This window comes from Apis mellifera, unplaced genomic scaffold, assembly GCF_003254395.2.
Source record: "Apis mellifera strain DH4 unplaced genomic scaffold, Amel_HAv3.1 GroupUN_3, whole genome shotgun sequence".
NCBI lineage: Eukaryota > Metazoa > Arthropoda > Insecta > Hymenoptera > Apidae > Apis > Apis mellifera.
Window position 1 is genome coordinate 3,154 of NW_020555870.1, and position 20,034 is coordinate 23,187.

General features: G+C 22.0%; 1 protein-coding gene across 2 annotated transcripts in view; it reads left to right on the forward strand.

The window, feature by feature from the left end:
• The first annotated feature begins 1,292 nt into the window (after positions 1–1,292).
• LOC113219367 overlaps positions 1,293–20,034 on the forward strand; it is a 42,366-nt gene continuing 23,624 nt past the window's right edge. Inside the window, exons 1-4 of one of the 2 annotated variants that reach the window (XM_026445993.1) lie at positions 1,293–1,509; positions 1,584–1,652; positions 5,111–5,197; positions 5,271–5,428. In XM_026445993.1, coding sequence (XP_026301778.1) covers positions 1,336–1,509; positions 1,584–1,652; positions 5,111–5,197; positions 5,271–5,339 — 399 coding nt within the window. In that variant the 5' untranslated portion in view covers positions 1,293–1,335 and the 3' untranslated portion in view covers positions 5,340–5,428. Of the gene's footprint in view, positions 1,510–1,583; positions 1,653–5,110; positions 5,198–5,270; positions 5,429–20,034 lie in introns of those variants that run through there. The other variant, XM_026445994.1, reaches the window with a different exon arrangement.

The window sequence follows — 20,034 nt, forward strand, 5'->3', positions numbered from 1 at the left end:
ATTTAATTAAATTTCAATGACGTTTATTATATAAAGTATTATGATCATTAATATTGAAATACAGATAAAAGAGACAATAAATAAAAGAAAAATATATATAAAAAATATGAAAAGAAATATAAATAAAAATATATTAAATATTTTATTGATTTTAATATTAACAATACAATATTTTTTAAAATTTTCATCAAGTTAATTTTGATTTGTATTAATTATAATAAAAGTATATGAAATTAATCCGATATTTCTGAATTTTTAAGAATCTCAAGTATCACACAATTAAATATAATAATTTAAAAATTTAATAAATTTTATTAAATTGAAAATAAATAGATTTGTTTTTTAAATTTAATAATATATTTATTAGAGATATTAAAATATTTTTTAATTATATCATCAAAATTTATCAATCATTTTTTATATTTTTGAACAACTTTCTACAATAATTCCATAAAAAATTTTTTTGAATCTAGATTCAAACAACAATGCAATAAATTCAATTAAATTATTATCATCTTTGCTATTACTTCTAAAAAATTGTTTATAATTCAATGTAATTTCAATTATATTTCAATTATATTTCAATAAAAAACACAAAAAACTGAAATTTAAATATTTTGCAGGATAAACTTTTCATAAAATGAATTGCTACTAAACATAAATTGTGTCATGGAAAAAATAAAATATTAAAAATTTTTTTAATCAAAACGAATATCACATACAATGCATTTTTTATCAAAAAATCTTTAAAAAATATTATGATAAGTAAAAAATATTATGATAGTCTAAAAATTCAAAAATTGGATATATAAATAAAAATGTGTAAAATGTATTGATACATCAATCTTATATTGTGATGTATTTTAACTATATAATGGTATATATTAACTATATAATGGTACTTATGTGAATATATAAAAAATGATTGAAAAGTATGTTTAGTGCTACGAACTTTTTTCTTGTGATTGTAAACATATTTCTTTAAATTTTAGTTTATTGATCTTTTTTTCTAAAAATAAAAATTAGAAAGTTCATATGTTTGTCTTCAAAAACAAGAATTTCATTAATATTTATAGATTATTTATTTATTTTTTGCTTTATTTTTATTTTGCTTTAATATCTGGAGCTATTTTCTTTTCTCTTATTAATAGTAATAAATTATTAAATTGATGAAAATGATGATACTCATGTTATTTTATTTTCAATTAAACTATTTCATTTCACACACACAAACACACACACACACATATATATAGGTATATTCATTTTGAGGTTCTGAAACTTTCACGTGAACTTAACCAAGCATATACATATCAAATTGTATTAGATTTAATAATGCAATTTTCATCATTATTGAGTGTACTTTATAATGGATATTTTTATTTAATATCCTTAAAATTATCAGAAGTGTTGTCAAATAAAGGATTTATAGGATTCTTCGGAATGATTTCTCTATTCATTATAAAAATTGTTTTTTTAAATAATCATTGCACTAAATTCTATCACGAGGTAAGATTATATCTTTTTATATCATAAATAAAGAATTAATATATAGATATGCATTTAATTTTAGAATTTTATAGGTAGAAGTAACAACACATTTACTTCAAGAATTGGATATTTGCTACTTGGATAATTCTATTAAAAATAAGGTAATATCCATATATATATATATATATATATATATATATATATATATATATATATATATATATATATAATATATGGATATATATATATTATATATAATATATATAATATATATATAATATAATATATATATATAATATAATATATATAAATATATAAAAAATTTTAATTAAAATTTACTTTTTGATTTACATTTTTTTACGTTTACTTTACGTTAAAGATTATCTTTTCGTACTCTCTCTTTACTAATTGTCATGATCTTGAAATATTTCAAAAATTATTGTTTTACGTGTTTTCTTTATATATTATCAGTGAGATAATTTTAATTTTTCAGTTGCTCTAGGAAAACTTTTGTTTCTGTTTAGAATTAATGTTACAATTAAATTCTGTTTAAAGAGATATGAAAAATTTATCATTGTATCGATATTGATTTTGGGAGATTTTGTATTCTTAGATCGATGGAAATCTGTTAAAAGATATAATTATAAAATCGACTTTGAGGATGATTTTTAAAATTAAATTATTTTTTTTCATAGCATCTTAAAGTATTCGTCACAAAAAATAATAATCTTAAAGAAACTATAGATTTCAAATATATTGATCTTTTAGAAAAAATATTAATATTTTATGTTCATTTAAATTTATTTATGCAATACTTATACATAAATATTTTTTTTTATGAAATGAAATTATAGAATAAATAAGATTATAGAATTTCATTTTTAATAAAATATGCTTTGACATATTGTCTTTTTTATTTTTTTAACTGTTTATAGAAACATAATACAGTTGCTGGATAAAAAAATATATAACTAAGTGAATAATATCATTTTTAATATTTATTCATGAACCATTTTTGGATTTCGTAATTTTTTTGAATGGGAAAATATAAAATAATTTTTGAAGAATTGAAATTGCAATGTTGAATAATGTTATAAAAATAGATATAATTATGATGTTAATATCGCTATCATTTTAAATTCCGTCATTATAATTTCGATCATTTCGTTCGCTTAAATTTGACTACGTTACCATATAATCCGATTAAATATATCGAATCAAAATTTTGAGAGATAATGTTAAAATTTTATAAATAAAGTTTTACCATTATTTTTTAATTTTCGAGATAATAATAAAGATTTATATATATATTATTATACTGCGAGATATATATGCGTTATTCAGTATTGTTTATGAATACATTGAATATTATCTATGTATAATTTACAATTATATGTATTCATGATTATATGCGATTTTTCTTTTTTATTAGTATTATATTATATTATCTCTTATTTATTATTTATAATTTATTATCGTATCTAAAATATCTAATTGTGATCCTTATATTATATCATTATAATTTCGATCATTATGATTTTAATAATTAAAAGTTGCTGTAATTGTTTTATATTTTATTTCCGCATTCTGCATATTTGAATAATTCGTAAAATATATAAATTTGTTACAAATATTAATAAATAATAAATAAAAATACAAACACAAAAACAACAACAAATACAAAATACAAATACAAATACAAAATATTAATTGTATTAATATTGGTTCACTCATAATATATATATATATTAAGAAACGTTAGAATGTTTTTATAGAAATAATAAATAAACGATAATTATAATAATATATTAATTTCAATCGATTTTGACTAATAAAATTTTTATAAAGATTATTTTTTGTTAAAGATAAAATTTCTTTAATTATATTTTGTATTATATTTTTAGAATCGATAATCGTTATTATTTAATTTGCAATTCACGACATAGTTATTGTTTCAGCTTTGTTTGCCTAGAGCCTTCTTTATAATATTCTCAATTTTTTATATACGTATATTTTTTCTAAGGTATTATTGTAAGAAATGAATTTTAATTAATGAATTTTCTGCATTTATAACTTATTGAAAAATGAAACTTGATTAAATCCTCATTTAATATTTTCATTTCTTGTTGTATATGAATATAGAATAATTTTCAAATAAGGAAATATAAAATAACGAAAATAATGATTGCGTTAATGATTATATTAACAAAAAATATTGGCCAATCACGAAACGCATGTGTGGATATTATATTTATTTATACATTGATTGTGATATAATTCGATTTTATTTTTTAATGATGAAAAAATATTCGTTAATCTTTTGTTTTTTGAATGTTTCAATATTTTTTGGATAGGTTGGATTCATTTTGCAATTTTCTTATAAAATTTGAGAAATATATTAATACTGATACTATAAAATACTGATATTGCTTTTTATATATACTTTTAATTAAATATATTATAATATATTATATAATTAAATATATATTGTAATAATAATATATTAATATTAGAATAATATAATAATATATTGTATATATAATATATAGTTAATAATAACAGTATAAGAATATAACAATAACAAAAATAACAAAATAAAAATAACAAAAACATTAATTGTTATATTATATATAGTTATATATATTTTATTTATATATTTTACATTTATATATTTATATATATTTTTAAATTTGACTTTTTCAAAAGCAAACAAAAGAAGCAACTTTATTTTGAAATAAATATAAAAATTAATTAATATAGACTAAAAGTAATTAAAGGAAATAAATTATGATAAAAAATGTTTAATTAGAAATATAAAATCTTATAAATTCCGTATATTTTATCAATTAAACAAATTGAGTATTGTACAATGATTTACTTATGGATTTCGTTATATAATATAAATTATATAACGATTCATTTATAAACTTAAATGCTATAAAATATCGAATTCTAAAATTTGTTCTTTCTTCGTAATAAATTTTTTATAAATAATAAATTATATATAACTCATTGTATATTACATTAAATTAAAATTACAAACATTGATATATCTAAATAAGAGAATATATATGAAAGAATATATTTATTGTTTTGTTGAAGACTTGGAAAAAGTGATACACTATGCGCAAAATTTTAATTTCTATCATTCATTGTTTCACTCTATCCAAAATTCAAGACGCAAATATCTCATTAACAATAACTTAGATATATATAATATAAGAATTTTTTTTTATTTTGATTATAATATTTATCATCCATAGATGTTTCATCTTTTTATAAATACATATCTTTATATAAATATATATGTATAATAAATTTTTCTTATTTTTAATCTATTCGCACTTTATATATTTATGTCATATAGTAATAGTATATTCAAACAAATTATTTTTTTTTATTTTGATCTTACTTAGAAAGTTTGTTTTATTTGTTCTTATTCGAATGTTTTTCTTATTTTTTTATTTAGAATATTAGAAGATGCTTTAAATATGAATACATAAATATATGATATGTAAACTTTTCCTTTTTCATATTAAAAAGCATATCGAATATAAATAATTCCTACTTTATAGTTTACAGTTACAAAATGTTTAGAACGAAATAATAACAATTTCAGATACAACAATTTTTATTACAACTTCTGCTTCATCCTTTCAAATTTACTGCTGGTGGTTACATTCTTAGCAACAAATTATCAACAGAAGTAAGTTAAATAATTGTATAATAATAATTGACTATTCATTTAACAATTTAATTCTTAGTGAATTTTTTTTCAGTTTTTTGGTACTCTGATCACTTATTTGGTAGTATTCATACAAATAAGTACATCGACAAATATGAAATAAAATCCTTAGGCAAAATCTTTAAGGATTAATGATTTATTATTATTAAAATCATGATTTGTGATTATCTATTATATTTTACAGCACATTATTGTAAGTTATAAATAAGAAAGTAATAATAAAGAGGTTATGAGAAAAAAAAATCAATTTGATATTTACTTTTATACATTTATTATATGATCCTCTCAAAGAAAATTCTTTTTAAGATTTTAGCGAGCAAAATTATAAATTGATAAATATAGAAATATTTATTGAGACTTATTTATTAAATTAATAGCAATTTTTGTTTCCATTAAATTTTTTTCGTTCCTATTTCTATTATATTTTACGTTTTGCTTCATCTAATGAAAATTTTTAATTGTAATTTAATTATTTAATGAATAATTGACATTTATGTGGATTAAAATTGAAATTGTTTTAAATGAATATTTTGTTATAAGCGATAATAGCTAAATTTATGATTTTACAATTTATGGTATATTATCACAAATTATGAAATAGAAAAAAAAGATTATATTTTTATATTATATATATATAATATAAAATATATATATAATATAAAAATATAATCTTTTTTTTAATAATATATATATATGTATATATATATATATATTATTATATTTTTGAAAATATCCAGATTATAACATCGATAATAATAGCGATAATAATAAAAAAATTGAGTCATATTATATAAATTAAATCAGTCAATTTTATAATTGCAAATATATTTGCATATTATACAATACACTTGATATAAATATTTTGTAAATATAATATAATTATATATCAATAATATATCAATAATATACAATAATATAATTATATATCATTTTATTAGAGATATTACTATATAATGAATCTGATTAACTGTAATCTCGCAAACATATGAAATATATCTCGTGTCTCTCTTCGTTTGTTCAAAAGAATCGTAAAAAAATAATTCTTTGAATAAAGTCTAAAACATTTTATCTTCAAATGTTACACGAATTTTATCATACAAACAGATTATATAATATTTCTTCAATGGCTTCATTATATTTTATTTATTGTTTTGTTTCACTGACTATGAATAATTAATAGTGTTTCGTAATTGTTGTTGTTTAATTTAATCACTTTATCTATAAGTTTATTATTTTATCTATTCCATTAAGTTTGTATAAATATATATTAATGGTTTTAATAATATAACAAAATAAATATTAATCATTCATTATTTTTAAACTTGTAATATGCTCGCTTTTTTTTAAAATTTTAATTATGTTTTTCCATTAATTTTTAAGATATTATAATAAAAAACTTTTAATATAATAGTATTATTTATTTATTAAATATTATTTATATGTATATATGCTTTGACAATATCAATACTTATCTATTATTATTGTAAACACTATAAACATATAAACAGATAATATCAAAATATATAATTTTGTATAATTGTATTGAACTAATAAAAAATCCTTTATGAATCATGATAAATTTAAAATATTTTAAATCCAATATTAAGTTTGTATATCATTCAAATCTGTAGAACATAAATATATATACATATTTATTACAATACCGAAATTACAATAATTAAATATTGAAATGAATATCAGTATTACCTTTGTTGCAATTATATTCATAAAAAATTTCCATAATTCATAAGAAAGAAAGTTTTTGATTTGTGTATATTTATATATTTTAGCAGCATACTGTGATTATAAAAATAATAAATAGTTAATAAGAATTTAATATATTATATTAGAACTTTTTTTATTAAATATAAATACTTATAAGCAAAATAAATCATATATAAAAAATTGTAACTATCAAAATTATAGTTATTTTATAAAGATTCTATTATAAATTCTGTTACAAAGATTCTATAATAAAAAAAAACTGTAACAAAATTATTTCTCGCATTAAAAAACAAAAAATTACATAAAATTTAAATCTCCTATTTCATTTTAGACAATAATAATGTCTCACAAGACAACATTGACATAAAAACGATAAGCTTTATCCAAGCAATTCAAAAATGGGCAATTCAGAAAAACGCATTTCTTTTATTTCGTGAAGAAAGAAAAAAATTTAATAACATTAGTTAAAAAAAAAAGTAATATTGAATATATTCATTATGCTAATAAAATCACATATATACAACAATAACATCACATATATACAACAAATTGAAATAAAATTAAAAAAATATTTGAAAGAAAATACATATTGCAAGATATTCCTAAAAACTCATAAACAGACATACAGCGATAATATCGGGTTGGCAACTAAGTAATTGCGGATTTTTTTTAGAAAATCAAAGACAATTTTTTCATGGAACTAAATAACTTTATTCTATAATGTGTTGCCCATTTTGATCAATGACCTTTTGCCATCTTTCAGGCAGCATCATAATCCCACGTTCATAAAACTTCTGGTTTTTATTAGCAAAAAACTGAATCAGGTACGATTTGATATCATCATCATTATTGAAATTTTTACCATTCAAAGAGTTTTGTAAAGATCGAAACAAAAAGTAATCAGATGGTGCAAGGTCAGGACTATATGGTGGATGTGGCAAAACATCCCAAGCAAGCTCCAATAATTTTTGCCGAGTGACCAAAGATGTGTGTGGCCTTGCATTGTCATGATGGAATACAACACCTTTTCGATTTGTCAATTCGGGCCGCTTTTCTTCAACTGCATTGTTTAATTTCGTTAGTTGTTCAATGTAGACAACAGAATTGATCGTTCGATTGGGTGATAAGAGTTCAAAATAGACAATTCCTTTGTAATCCCACCAAACTGATAACAAAACCTTCTTTTGATGAATACCAGCTTTTGATGTTGTTTGAGCTGGTTCACATGGCCTGTTCCATGATCTTTTCCGCTTGATATTGTTGTAAACAACCCATTTTTCATCGCCAGTTATCAGTCGTTTTAAAAATGGATCATTTTCATTACGTTTCTTTAGCAAATCGCAACTGTTAATGCGTTGCGTTAAATGTTTTTCTTTCAGTTCGTGAGGAACCCATGTATCGAGTTTTTGAACATAGCCAAGTTGTTTTAAATGGTTTTCAATGCATATATGTGATACATGAAGCTTCTCTGCAATCTCACGAGTTGTACTGTGACGATCCGAATCGATTATTGCTTTGATTAGGTCGTCATCAACTTCAACTGGACGACCAGAGCGTTTTTCGTCTTTGAATGAAAAATCACCAGAACGAAATTTGTCAAACCAATTTTGACACTACCGTTCTTTTAAGGCTTCGTCGTCATAAACAGCACATAACTTTTTGTGAGCTTGCGATGCGTTTTTCCCTTTGCGAAAATAAAAAAGCAAAATATGACGATAATGTTCCTTTTGATTTTTCATTTTTCAACGAACGCCAAACGAAAACTACGCAACCGATCAAAAAACTTTTTTTACTGATCGACAGCTGAATTGCCTATCAAATAACAAAATGTGTTTTACATTTGGACTACGCCAACAAACCTAAAAATTCAACTGAAGCCTTCTACGAGTGAAATCCGCAATTACTTAGTTGCGAACCCAATAAAATATATAAGTATAATTTAAGAAACAAGTCGAATAGCCGTCTAAAGAAGACAAGTTTAAAAATATTCTATCCAGAATATATTCCACAAAAAATTCATCTAAAAAAATTAAACTAATGTGAATTGAAATATATTTGACCATTGAAAAACCAAAAACACAATTGAATAAAACACTAAATGCAATTACCAAAGAAATGAAGCAATTAATTCAAAATTATTGAATTGAATTTTATTTATATTTCTAATTTTTTATATATAAAATAATTATTATGAAATAATTATTGTGGAAAGCGATTTGAAAATTGAAAAGACTTATTTTTCTATTTATTAAAAAGAAAAGATTCCAATTAACAAGAAATATTTTTGAAAAAAAATTATTATTTTTGTGGCAAAAATACATTATATTTATCATATATATATCTATAAAATACATTTAAATATTTATTATTAATATTATTTATTAATTATATATTATAATATTAGTTATATATTATAATATTATAATTATTCTAAGTTTAATTTTATCTACTAATACTAAACATAATGCTGAAACTAACTGAATTCGAAATATTAGATAAAACAAGTTAAAAGTAATAAAATAAAACATTATAAAAATTCAAAAAAAAAAATTTTTAACATCGATCTAATCAAAAATAAAATTCTTCTGTTTGATTATGAATTTTAATAAATTGTTATAATTACGACAGATATTTAAAAATTCATAATTTTAAACTTTTATAATACTCACAATTTCTACATTATATAAAAATTATAAAAATACGGGAATACTTCTAATTATTTTTAATCGATCTAGTTTTATATTAAAAGTGAAGAAAGAAATAAACTAAAAATGGTAAAATCAATCAGGATTAATAATATGTAATAAGTTCAAAAATGATATTATAAAACGAAACTAGTCGTAGTTTCTAGTTGTAGTTGTAACTAGTATGTAATATGATAACTTTTAAAATGCAAGAAAAAAATTTCAAAATCAATGAAATAATTCGATAAAATGAAAAAATGAAATAAATAATTGGATAATGAATATATAATATAACTTATAAATACTTTAAGATAAATCTCTAAATTTAAATGTGAAATATATAAAAAAAAAAAAACAGATATGAAATCATTCTCAATTCAAATCATTCATAATTTATTATCTTTATACAATAAAATTCTCACATAAAATTTTTATAAAAAAAAACTTCTATAAATAATAAGAAATTTTTTATCAACAAAAAACAATTAAATAATAAATAAATGTAAACAATAAAAAATAATAATGATGTGAATAATAATAAATATATATATGCTATAACATTAAAAATACTTATTAATATTAAAGTAAAATGATATGATAATTACCGTATTTATTATATAATTACAGTATTTTATGATATAGAAAAAATGATTATATTCAAAAATCTTGGAATACAGAAAAATAGAAATAAAATTTACAACATATTATAAATCATAATTTAAAAATAGCATTCCAACTTTGAAATATCGAAATATACAGAAAATAAAAATCTTTATTGAATAAAAAAGAAAAAACCATAAAATTTTTAACTACCAATAGAAAGCACTCTAACTCTCATTAATCCCTCATAATGCAAAACGCTACATAATTAACTGCATAATTTAACAATTACATAATTGTTGAATAACTTTGAAAAATAAATAGATTGAAGTTAATATTTTCTTTCAAAAAAATTGCATTTTTTATTTTAGTTTGTATTTACATTAATAAGTAAATAAAATGACATGCAATTTTCCATTAATCTTGAAAAAGAGTTTATGTTGAAAATATATAATTATAAATAATTCTAGAGAATATGAAGATTATCTTTAATCATATTAATTATAAATGAGATATGAAGGTGGTTATGACGTTTGACAAACAGATAAACTTACTTATTTTATAACTTGCAATAGTATTGACAATTCATTAGAAACATAAAAAGAATAAATAAATTTATAATTAATAAAAAAGTGAGAATTTTTATTATAATAAATAAAAATATTATTCAAATTATAAACAAAATTAAGAAAAATATGAAAGGTAAGTCAATCTCTATGTATATAAATTCTTCTTATGTATATAAACTATAAAGAAATAATTTTTTCGATAATAACAGTAAAAAAATATTATTTTTATTAAAGAGTTATTTATTTTAGTGATAGTTTTACACATTGATTTATTTTCCTTTATTTCCATATTAATTTATAGAGATTTGATGTTATAATTCATAATTCGGAAAAAATCTTACTATACGATTTTGGAAAATTGAACATTAAATATTTTCAAAATTGTATTTGACATGTTTATAAAAATCTGTTCTGAAAAACTTATACAATTAATTATATAATTATTTTATAGATTATAAAATATTTTATAGATTATATTATATAATATAATTATATTTATATATTGTATAATTATTTATATAATATAATTTTAAAAAAATCTCTGAGAATTATTATTTTAAATTTGTTTATCAGAACTCTAATATGTATTGTGCTTTTAAACACAATTGAGGCGTTTAAAATAAAAATTTTAGCATGGACACCAGAAACTCAATATGCTTCGCTAATACCTATCATTATTATTAATGAGATATTTGGTTTACGTATATTTGAATTAAAAGAACGATTACGGTATGGCTGGAGTATAACATACGCTGGTATATGCATCATTTTATACACTGTATTTCTGAATACAATAATAATCACAAATTATAAAAATTGGCTTGCATATCAAGAAATCAGTTATAAACTCACATCATACATTAACATTATATGCGTTATGATGTTTCTTGTTCTTGGAGTTATGAACACAGAAGTAAGTATTTAAAACTAAATAATTAAAATAATATAATATAATAATAAAGTAATAAACAAAATAAAATAAAATAAAAATTTGGAAAAAAATTTTTGTTTTTAGTTGGCGTGTACAAAATCTGTTTCATTAATATCTGTTACTCTTCGTTATATTGTTCCGATTTTCGTCAACATTCATATTCATTGCTATTTCTATTAATTATTAGAAATACAATTTGCTAATACAGAATATATTTATTATATAATTATTTTACTTACACTAGCACATTACTCTAAAATTAAAAGGACATTAAATTTTCACCGATTGTTGATATTTAAACTATTATAATTCAGTAAAAAAAAAAAAAAATCATATTACAATTCACTTGAATTTATTTTAAAAAAAGTTTTTATTTTTAGTTTAATTTTGAAATTATTTAATCTTTTCAATGATCCCTTTTGATTTTGAAAAGTTGAAAAATTTTTCGAGATTTCTTTTTAAATAATTTTATTAATGAAAATCTTCTCTTTATAACGATCTTTAAAGAATTGATATACGATTCCTTAATAAATATTTAATATTTAGATATAGAATATAGAAATATATAAATATAGAATGTAGAATATATCAAATAATCATAAGATTTATGATATGATTCGGAAGAATGTTTTCCTTGTACGGAAATCCCCAGTATTATCATATATAGTGTATATCAAGCTTGTTACTTATTAAATATAAAACGAGGAATATAAAATGATGTTGTTAGAGCAGAATACCTCTTAAAATTTGAAATGCATATTAATACTTTCGTTAGGAATTGTGTACTATATTATTCAGTTAGATTCTTTAGTTAGAAGATTATTATAAACATTAATTATTATAAACATTTTTATTATATTAATTTCGGTACTTTTGTTTTGACTTTTATTAAAAATTTATTTATTTATTATGTTAAAAACAAAAAGGCTTGTGAAACGGTTTGAATAATTTGGATTTTATTTTCAATATATATTTTCAATAGGTCTAGGAGTATTGAAAAAATATATTTATGAATGAGTATAATTCTAATGCTTTCCAGATTCACAATCTGAACAAAGATATAGTAGTAATGATTACTTCACAAGTCATACTTGCGCACCTAGTGCCTTGCAACGAACAATCAGAATGCAAGCAGAAGAAACTGCCTTCTTCGTCATTATTGATTTCTCTAATTTCTTAGTTTGTAATTTTTATTGAAAATAATGATTAAAAGAAGAACCAAGGCCCGTGAATTTCCTAGAGTAATCAGTTAGAATAAAATAGAATTTAAATCAGATAGAATTCAGCAACAATATAATTTACAACCAATTTTACGACAATAGGTGGTTGAATAATATAATCAGTTCAGGTATCATATTTATGCAATATTCAAAATCATTTAATTTTAGACTTTAATATTTAAGCCTTCGATACAATCAAAAAGAATATTCAAAAGTGAGTTCTGTTCAATATTGAGTGAACAATGATAAACAATAGTCAAAAATCCTTATCCTTAAGGAAGAATTTTTTATCACTTCAGTATCAGAGACCCAATGCAATTCTAACTGTAATTAACTTTTCATTGATCTATTCTTCCACCTAATTCCGGTAAGCATATTCTTGTCCTTATGTTAGCAGAAATTAAAGTTCACTTGAAAGCATTAGTCAATGAGTATAATTTCACAGATAAAATTTAAGAATCCAAACAATAACACTTAGGATATTCAAAAAAACAATGTGAAATGTATGATTTTTTATATAAGAGATGCATGTGCAGAAGCACAGAACAAATTATCGCAAGCATCGAATCAAAATTATCACACGCAACTTATCGCGACGAGTTTTTCAATATATAATAGCTGTGATAGAAGATTTTATAAAAGCCATATGCACACGTACACGCCAAGAGAAAAGAATTCATTAGAATCATTAGAATTCATTAGATGTCTCACGCTGCTACCCAGCAACAGTATTCGGTAATTTTGTCCGAAATAAAATTACTAATTACTAAAATTGCCAATTTTTGACGAAACTGTTAATGATTATTAACTTCGGAGATACTTTGTTTCATTGAATCAGAATAATGAATTTCTATCGAACTTGCAAAGATTTTGCTTTCGAGCATCGTTAGGAGATTCCATTGCTCGCACATCCGATTCTTGTTTATTCGAAACAAATTAAAGACTGGCTTGGGAGAGTTTACGAATGCGATATAAGAAAACCGTAAATATTTCTAGTTATTATGATTTTCCATCCTGTTAAGAGAATTCATTGATGACGAAAAAATTATCTTCTTGCGTTAGAAAAATTAAATGACTCTGCAAAAATGGAATATTATGCTAATTCTTTCAAGAAAATTAAATGTGATAACATTAGGTAAATGACAAGACAAGTATTAATTTTAGTGCTCAAATTTAGATTTAAAGATTTCCATATCTTCTTAGAAGAGCTTTATATTTGGAGAGTTTCGTGGTGGATAATCAACAGATATAATAGAATAGCAATAACATCGAATAGCAAAGATCGAATTTTTTCATATACTTAATGTTTTCTCCAATGTTTGTCCAGTTCGGGTAATCAATTTTTACTATAATGCAAAAATTTAAGAAGTTAAGTTTAAATGGAAAAACAAAAACAATAAGAAATTACAATAAAAAAATTTTAATTATTTACAATTTGTTTACATCGCATGAATACATACATATATCGATTTTCATAAAATATATGAGCAAGGTCCATATGTTATTGATCTTGAATCAGAAATAAATAGTTTGGTAAAGGATATCCCATCATCAGCCTCATCCCGCATTACAAATGTTACAATCTATTCTTTATCGAAAGAATATGTCATATTGTTAATCGTGTTGTTTATGTGAAGAATAACTAAGAAAATAAATAGAAATGCAAGTTTTATTAGACTGAAATTCTTGATATAATTTTATTATTCAATAATATCATATTAATTATATAACAAAGTGAAAATAAAGTGTGGGCGAATGAAATGGAGAATTTCGGGTATCGAAAGTTCAATTAATTACGTTATCAGAGAAAATTAACATGTTTATTAATATTTTGCTCGGATATAATAAATTTAGCGCCAGCATCTCGTATCGGGCTATAGATAAAATCACTATAAATTTGCTGAATTTTTCATTAGCAACCTTTCATTAGCAAAAGAAAAATTAAAATAAAAAAATTAAAATAAAAATTAAAATAAAAAAAAACCGCTATACATTAGTTATGTATTAACCGATTCTCAATTCAAATGTAAAAAGAATAGATATGTTCATTTTGAAGAAGATGCATTTTGAGTATTGTTGTGTACAGAAAATATTTGGCTTAGTGTAATAGAAAATTCATTTCGATTGGGTGCTTTCACCGGTGATGTAACCGAAAGAATCCGATACATGTTAGATATCATATAGCTAGAAATAATAATTTGGACAAACGAATTTTGTCAAATTTTAAGAGATAGAGGAGATATCTACGAAATTCAAATTAAAAAAAAAATATTGTGAAACTCATTTCTCGAAAAACATAACAAATAATACAACGGACGTTATATAGTTAATATATCATTTCGAGATGTACTGAGTACTTCAACTAGATGATTCACGCGAACAGGAGAAAAATTATACTCGCTTGAGAGAAAATTAGCTAAACAATCTTAATAAATATAATATCAAGATTTCATGACAAAGTATGAAAGATTAGGAATGTCTTAACAAGATTAGCAACATAACAACAAAAGTTTATGTTCTATTTAATGGATTGATAAGACAATTTATTCTTTATTTTACCTTCATCAACGAGTATATGTTAGCAGATATAGAAAAAATGTATCACAAAATATTAATTAGAACTGAAAATCGTAAATTCTAGCGTATTTTGCATAGATCGGATCAGAGTGAAGACATAAGAATTAGATATAATCACTTACATTATCGCGTATTGCAAGAAATAGGAATCCTGTGCGACAAAAACTATGCTTGCCGGTAGGAGCAAATAAATGGAAAACATAGTTACTGTGCTAAATCTAAAGTAACTCTATTTAAATCAATTTCTTTTCCAGAATTAGAGCTTTGTGGTGTTTATTATTATTTTTATAATCTACTATTTTTACTATTATTCACGCAATTAATATCGCAAAGATTAAAGTCGCGATTACTTTAAATATTGTTCTTGAATATTATTGGTTAAATTCGTGCTTATGTAGATTAAAATTCAATTCACTCAGTAGATGAAAAATCTTCGTGACTAAGATTGTGAAAAGCGCATGCGATCATCAGGCATGACGTCACATAAATTCATGCAATAGTCCTGCCGATCTTATATCTTTTCCATTTTTACAAACTAGGTCTCTGTATTCAGGATCCATTTAGTTAGAAACAAGTGCTAATGAATAGTTTATTTCAACAAATAAATCGACAATATTAAACGATATTAAATTTAGTAGAAATTCGCGCATAAAAACGAAGAATAAGATTGGAAAAATCAAAGAGAACTTAGTAATTTGATTATTGTCAAATAGACGTAAATTTGTAAAACATTAGAATATCTTATTCAGAAAGAAACCTTTTTAATGGATTCATAGCCTGCAGAGGATTGAGAAATGTAGAACAACATTTTCAGATAACAGAATGAATTTTATAGGCGCGCGAAATAAGCTTCATGAATGATGAATTAGATATGCTCTTAAATAAGAACACAATATAAGGATATCAGATGGACTAGAGAAATACAATATAGAATAACTGAATTTACTTTTGCATCACATTTTGAGAGAAGATTGCGGTAAAATCTATCAAAATCATTTGCGTATCGTTGGTGAACAGAGAGATTAACGTTCTAAAGAACACTATATACTTATACATATACTTATACACTATATACTTTGCTAATATGAATACAATTTTGTCTTACTTTCATTTCTTTGTCATCCAATTTCGACGATCCGAATTCTTTGACTTTAGGTCATTCCTGATCAACGATGTATCGATTGCAATATCAGAGAATAATTTGCGAGAGATCAAAGTGATTCGCCTCAACCGATTAGCTAATTAACTTAAATCTTTCAGCATTTTTGACAGTACTGAATAAAAAATATTTACAGCAGTACAGATATTTACATCAGAGAAATAAGTGATACAGGTCAGTAGACACTCTGCAATAACTTGATAGTAATATAAAAAGAAAATCTCCCCTCTCTATAATAATGCAAGAATGATACAATTTGGAAATACATGATATTTTGTGTGTGGCTATTTTAAAAATTGCTAGTAGCTAGCTACCAACGGCAAATCTGTGCATCCTGTTTATACACGAAGATAGCAAATTATTATTGGATCCAAACAACGATCAAGAGGAAGCAAATCAGCATATCTTGATTTATTTGGATGACAAATATTATGGAAATATTTTATATTCGAATTGATGTTAGTGTTACAGTATGGAACTCGTCAACAATTTCATGATGGGCAACATATTAAGAACAAAAGCAATCTGTGAAATATGAAATACTCATATAATGAAATAGTCAGACAGTCTGGATTTTATTTTGAACTGCTCGAGTATCTTCAATTCAGTCTAATAATTTATGACAATAATTTATGAGCGAGTATATATAATTTCTTAACATTTTCTAAATCCTCAATAGAAATATAGCAGCAATAGCCACTTCATAATTCATGTATATAGTGCTTTGTGACACTATCACTGTAAGCGAATGTAAAAGTTTTAATCTCCACGTATTGCAATGTAATTCTGCGAGAACCCATTTTTGAAAACGCCCTCTGCGACTATTGATTTTTCTAATCTCCTCTTTGTTTGCATTTTCATGGAAAATAATAATTGAAAAAAAACCAAAGCTTGCAACAATCTTTTAAATCAGATTAGTTAAAATAGAATTTAAATTAGATAGAATTCAGCAACGATATAGTTCACATCAAATTAGAGTTAGAATCATTACAGTCATTAATTAATGGCAAACAATTAAAATAAACCACCATTTTGTTCAATCAAATAATATAAATGATTGTACAATTCTACGATAGTAGATGGTTCTTCGAGTAATACTATCAATTCAGACATCATATTTATGTAATATTCAAAATCATTCAATTTTAGACAAGTTTTTGTATTGCAAATTTTACAAATTTAACAATTTGTATTACAAATTTTTTTTGTTCGCACCCATAATAATATATTGATGCTGAGTAGAAGCTCGGTGCATGTTTGAATTCTGATACTTGTAACCAGTGATGTATTGTCTCAACAAGAATTAAATTATAAATGCAATATGTCAGATTATATGAAACTTAAATCTCTCGCAATATCACGATAGATGATGGTCAAAGCATGAATTATAAAGAAAGCTGATTGGTTGTTTAGATTATTGGTTATTAGAGAATGTGCTCGCTACAAAATGTTAAATTTCTTCTTATTTTTTGTTGCGGATTCATGCCCTCAGAAATCTCTTCCACAGTTCAATTTGGAAGATCGCGGTTTCTCAATGATAACATGATAATAACAATAAAATCTCTGTTATTACTTTAACTTATTCCCAAGTTAAAAAAAAATTCTTGTAAAATTAACTAAACTAAATTGGTAGTCAGCGTATTCTTATAAATTTTTATCTCTGAACATATAAAATTGATTACCATTGAATCAATTGTATGTGGAATATACTCTTGAAATCATATTCAAGCACTCTAATGAGGCTGAGATTTTTCAAAAATATACAATTGAAAACTCTGCTTAAAAATGGCAATGTGCTCATTAAACAACATCATTTTAATTCCTTTACGTAGACTTGATAAAAGATCAATAATAATGGAAAAAGTTTTTGTATAAAAAATTTTTCTGAATAAATATGTTTTAAATCTCGCAAACAGTTATTGCTAATAAACAATTCTTTTAATATTATTTTATTATATTTCTTACATTTTTTTTTCATTATAATGTTCAAGAAAAATTATTAGAAGATGTGAACAAATAGATAATAGCTTAGAATCATTTGGAGTTGAGAAAAATTATTAAAAGATTTATCTCGAAGTTCTAAAAAGATTAATTATTACCAGCGTAAAAATAATAACTATTATTTCGTTACATAATTACATTACTTTCAATGAACAAAAATACAATTTAAGTATTCTCTTATATATACCAATAATAACTATGTGGGGATTCTTACTTTTATCATATTTATAAGGTAAATTATATAAGGAAAGAAATGCTCATGAACATAAAATTAATTGAATAAAAAAATAAATATTATATTTTTAGACTTAAGATTATGTTTTTCTTTTAAAAATATTTAACTATTAATGTGTTTCTGAATTTTTAATAATAATATTATTAATAATTAATATCAGATTATACAATTTATAAATTTAAAAATATGGATTTTCATAAACAACTTTATTAATATGAATATTATAAATTAGTATTAGTAAGTTTATTTCTATTTTTTTCTTTTATTTATAAAAAGGAAATGTTAAGAGAAATAGCATATTTCTATATTTTTGAATCTAATGATTACCATCTCGTGTCATTAAAAAATGATTTGATCTTAAAATTCAAGAAGTTAAACTTTTTTATTGCATATTCTACTCACAGCAAGAATAAAAAGTATCGAAGGAATCATATTATAATTTAACCATTTTCTGGAAAAGAAAAATTAAAAATTTCTATTAGTTTTTGAATTCATTTTATTTAATATTTTTATTATTCTTCGGTATAAGAAAAATTATATTTATTGTGACATGTAGATATCCCAAATTTAGCTTTAAATTACATAAAATTCGTGTTTCTAAAAATCTTTATACATAAATAAATTGAAATAAATTGCTATATATACTATGTATATTATTTATATTGTACTCTTTGTATATTATTTATATTCAAGTTAAAACACAAAAAATGAAAAATTAATTAAGAAATAAATTGTGTAATGATTTGATTAAAATAAGGAATAAGAAAGAATATATTTAATGAAAGAAATAGGAATAAACTATGCTATATATGGATCGTCCCCTTGATGGTCTATTTCACTATATCGCGTCGTGCGCCGATTCAAAAAGGGAAAGGATAAAATAGAATCGAAACAATAAATTTTGCTCAATGATATTCAATTTACACATAAATATGAGTCGTATTATATATATATATATAAGATATGAGTCGCATTTTTATTATATAAATATATATAAGATATGAGTCGTATCTTTATATATATATATATAAACTCAATAGGGATATTGAACTTCATTTTTGTGTAAGTCATTAGCTTAAACTTTTATTTAAATTGAT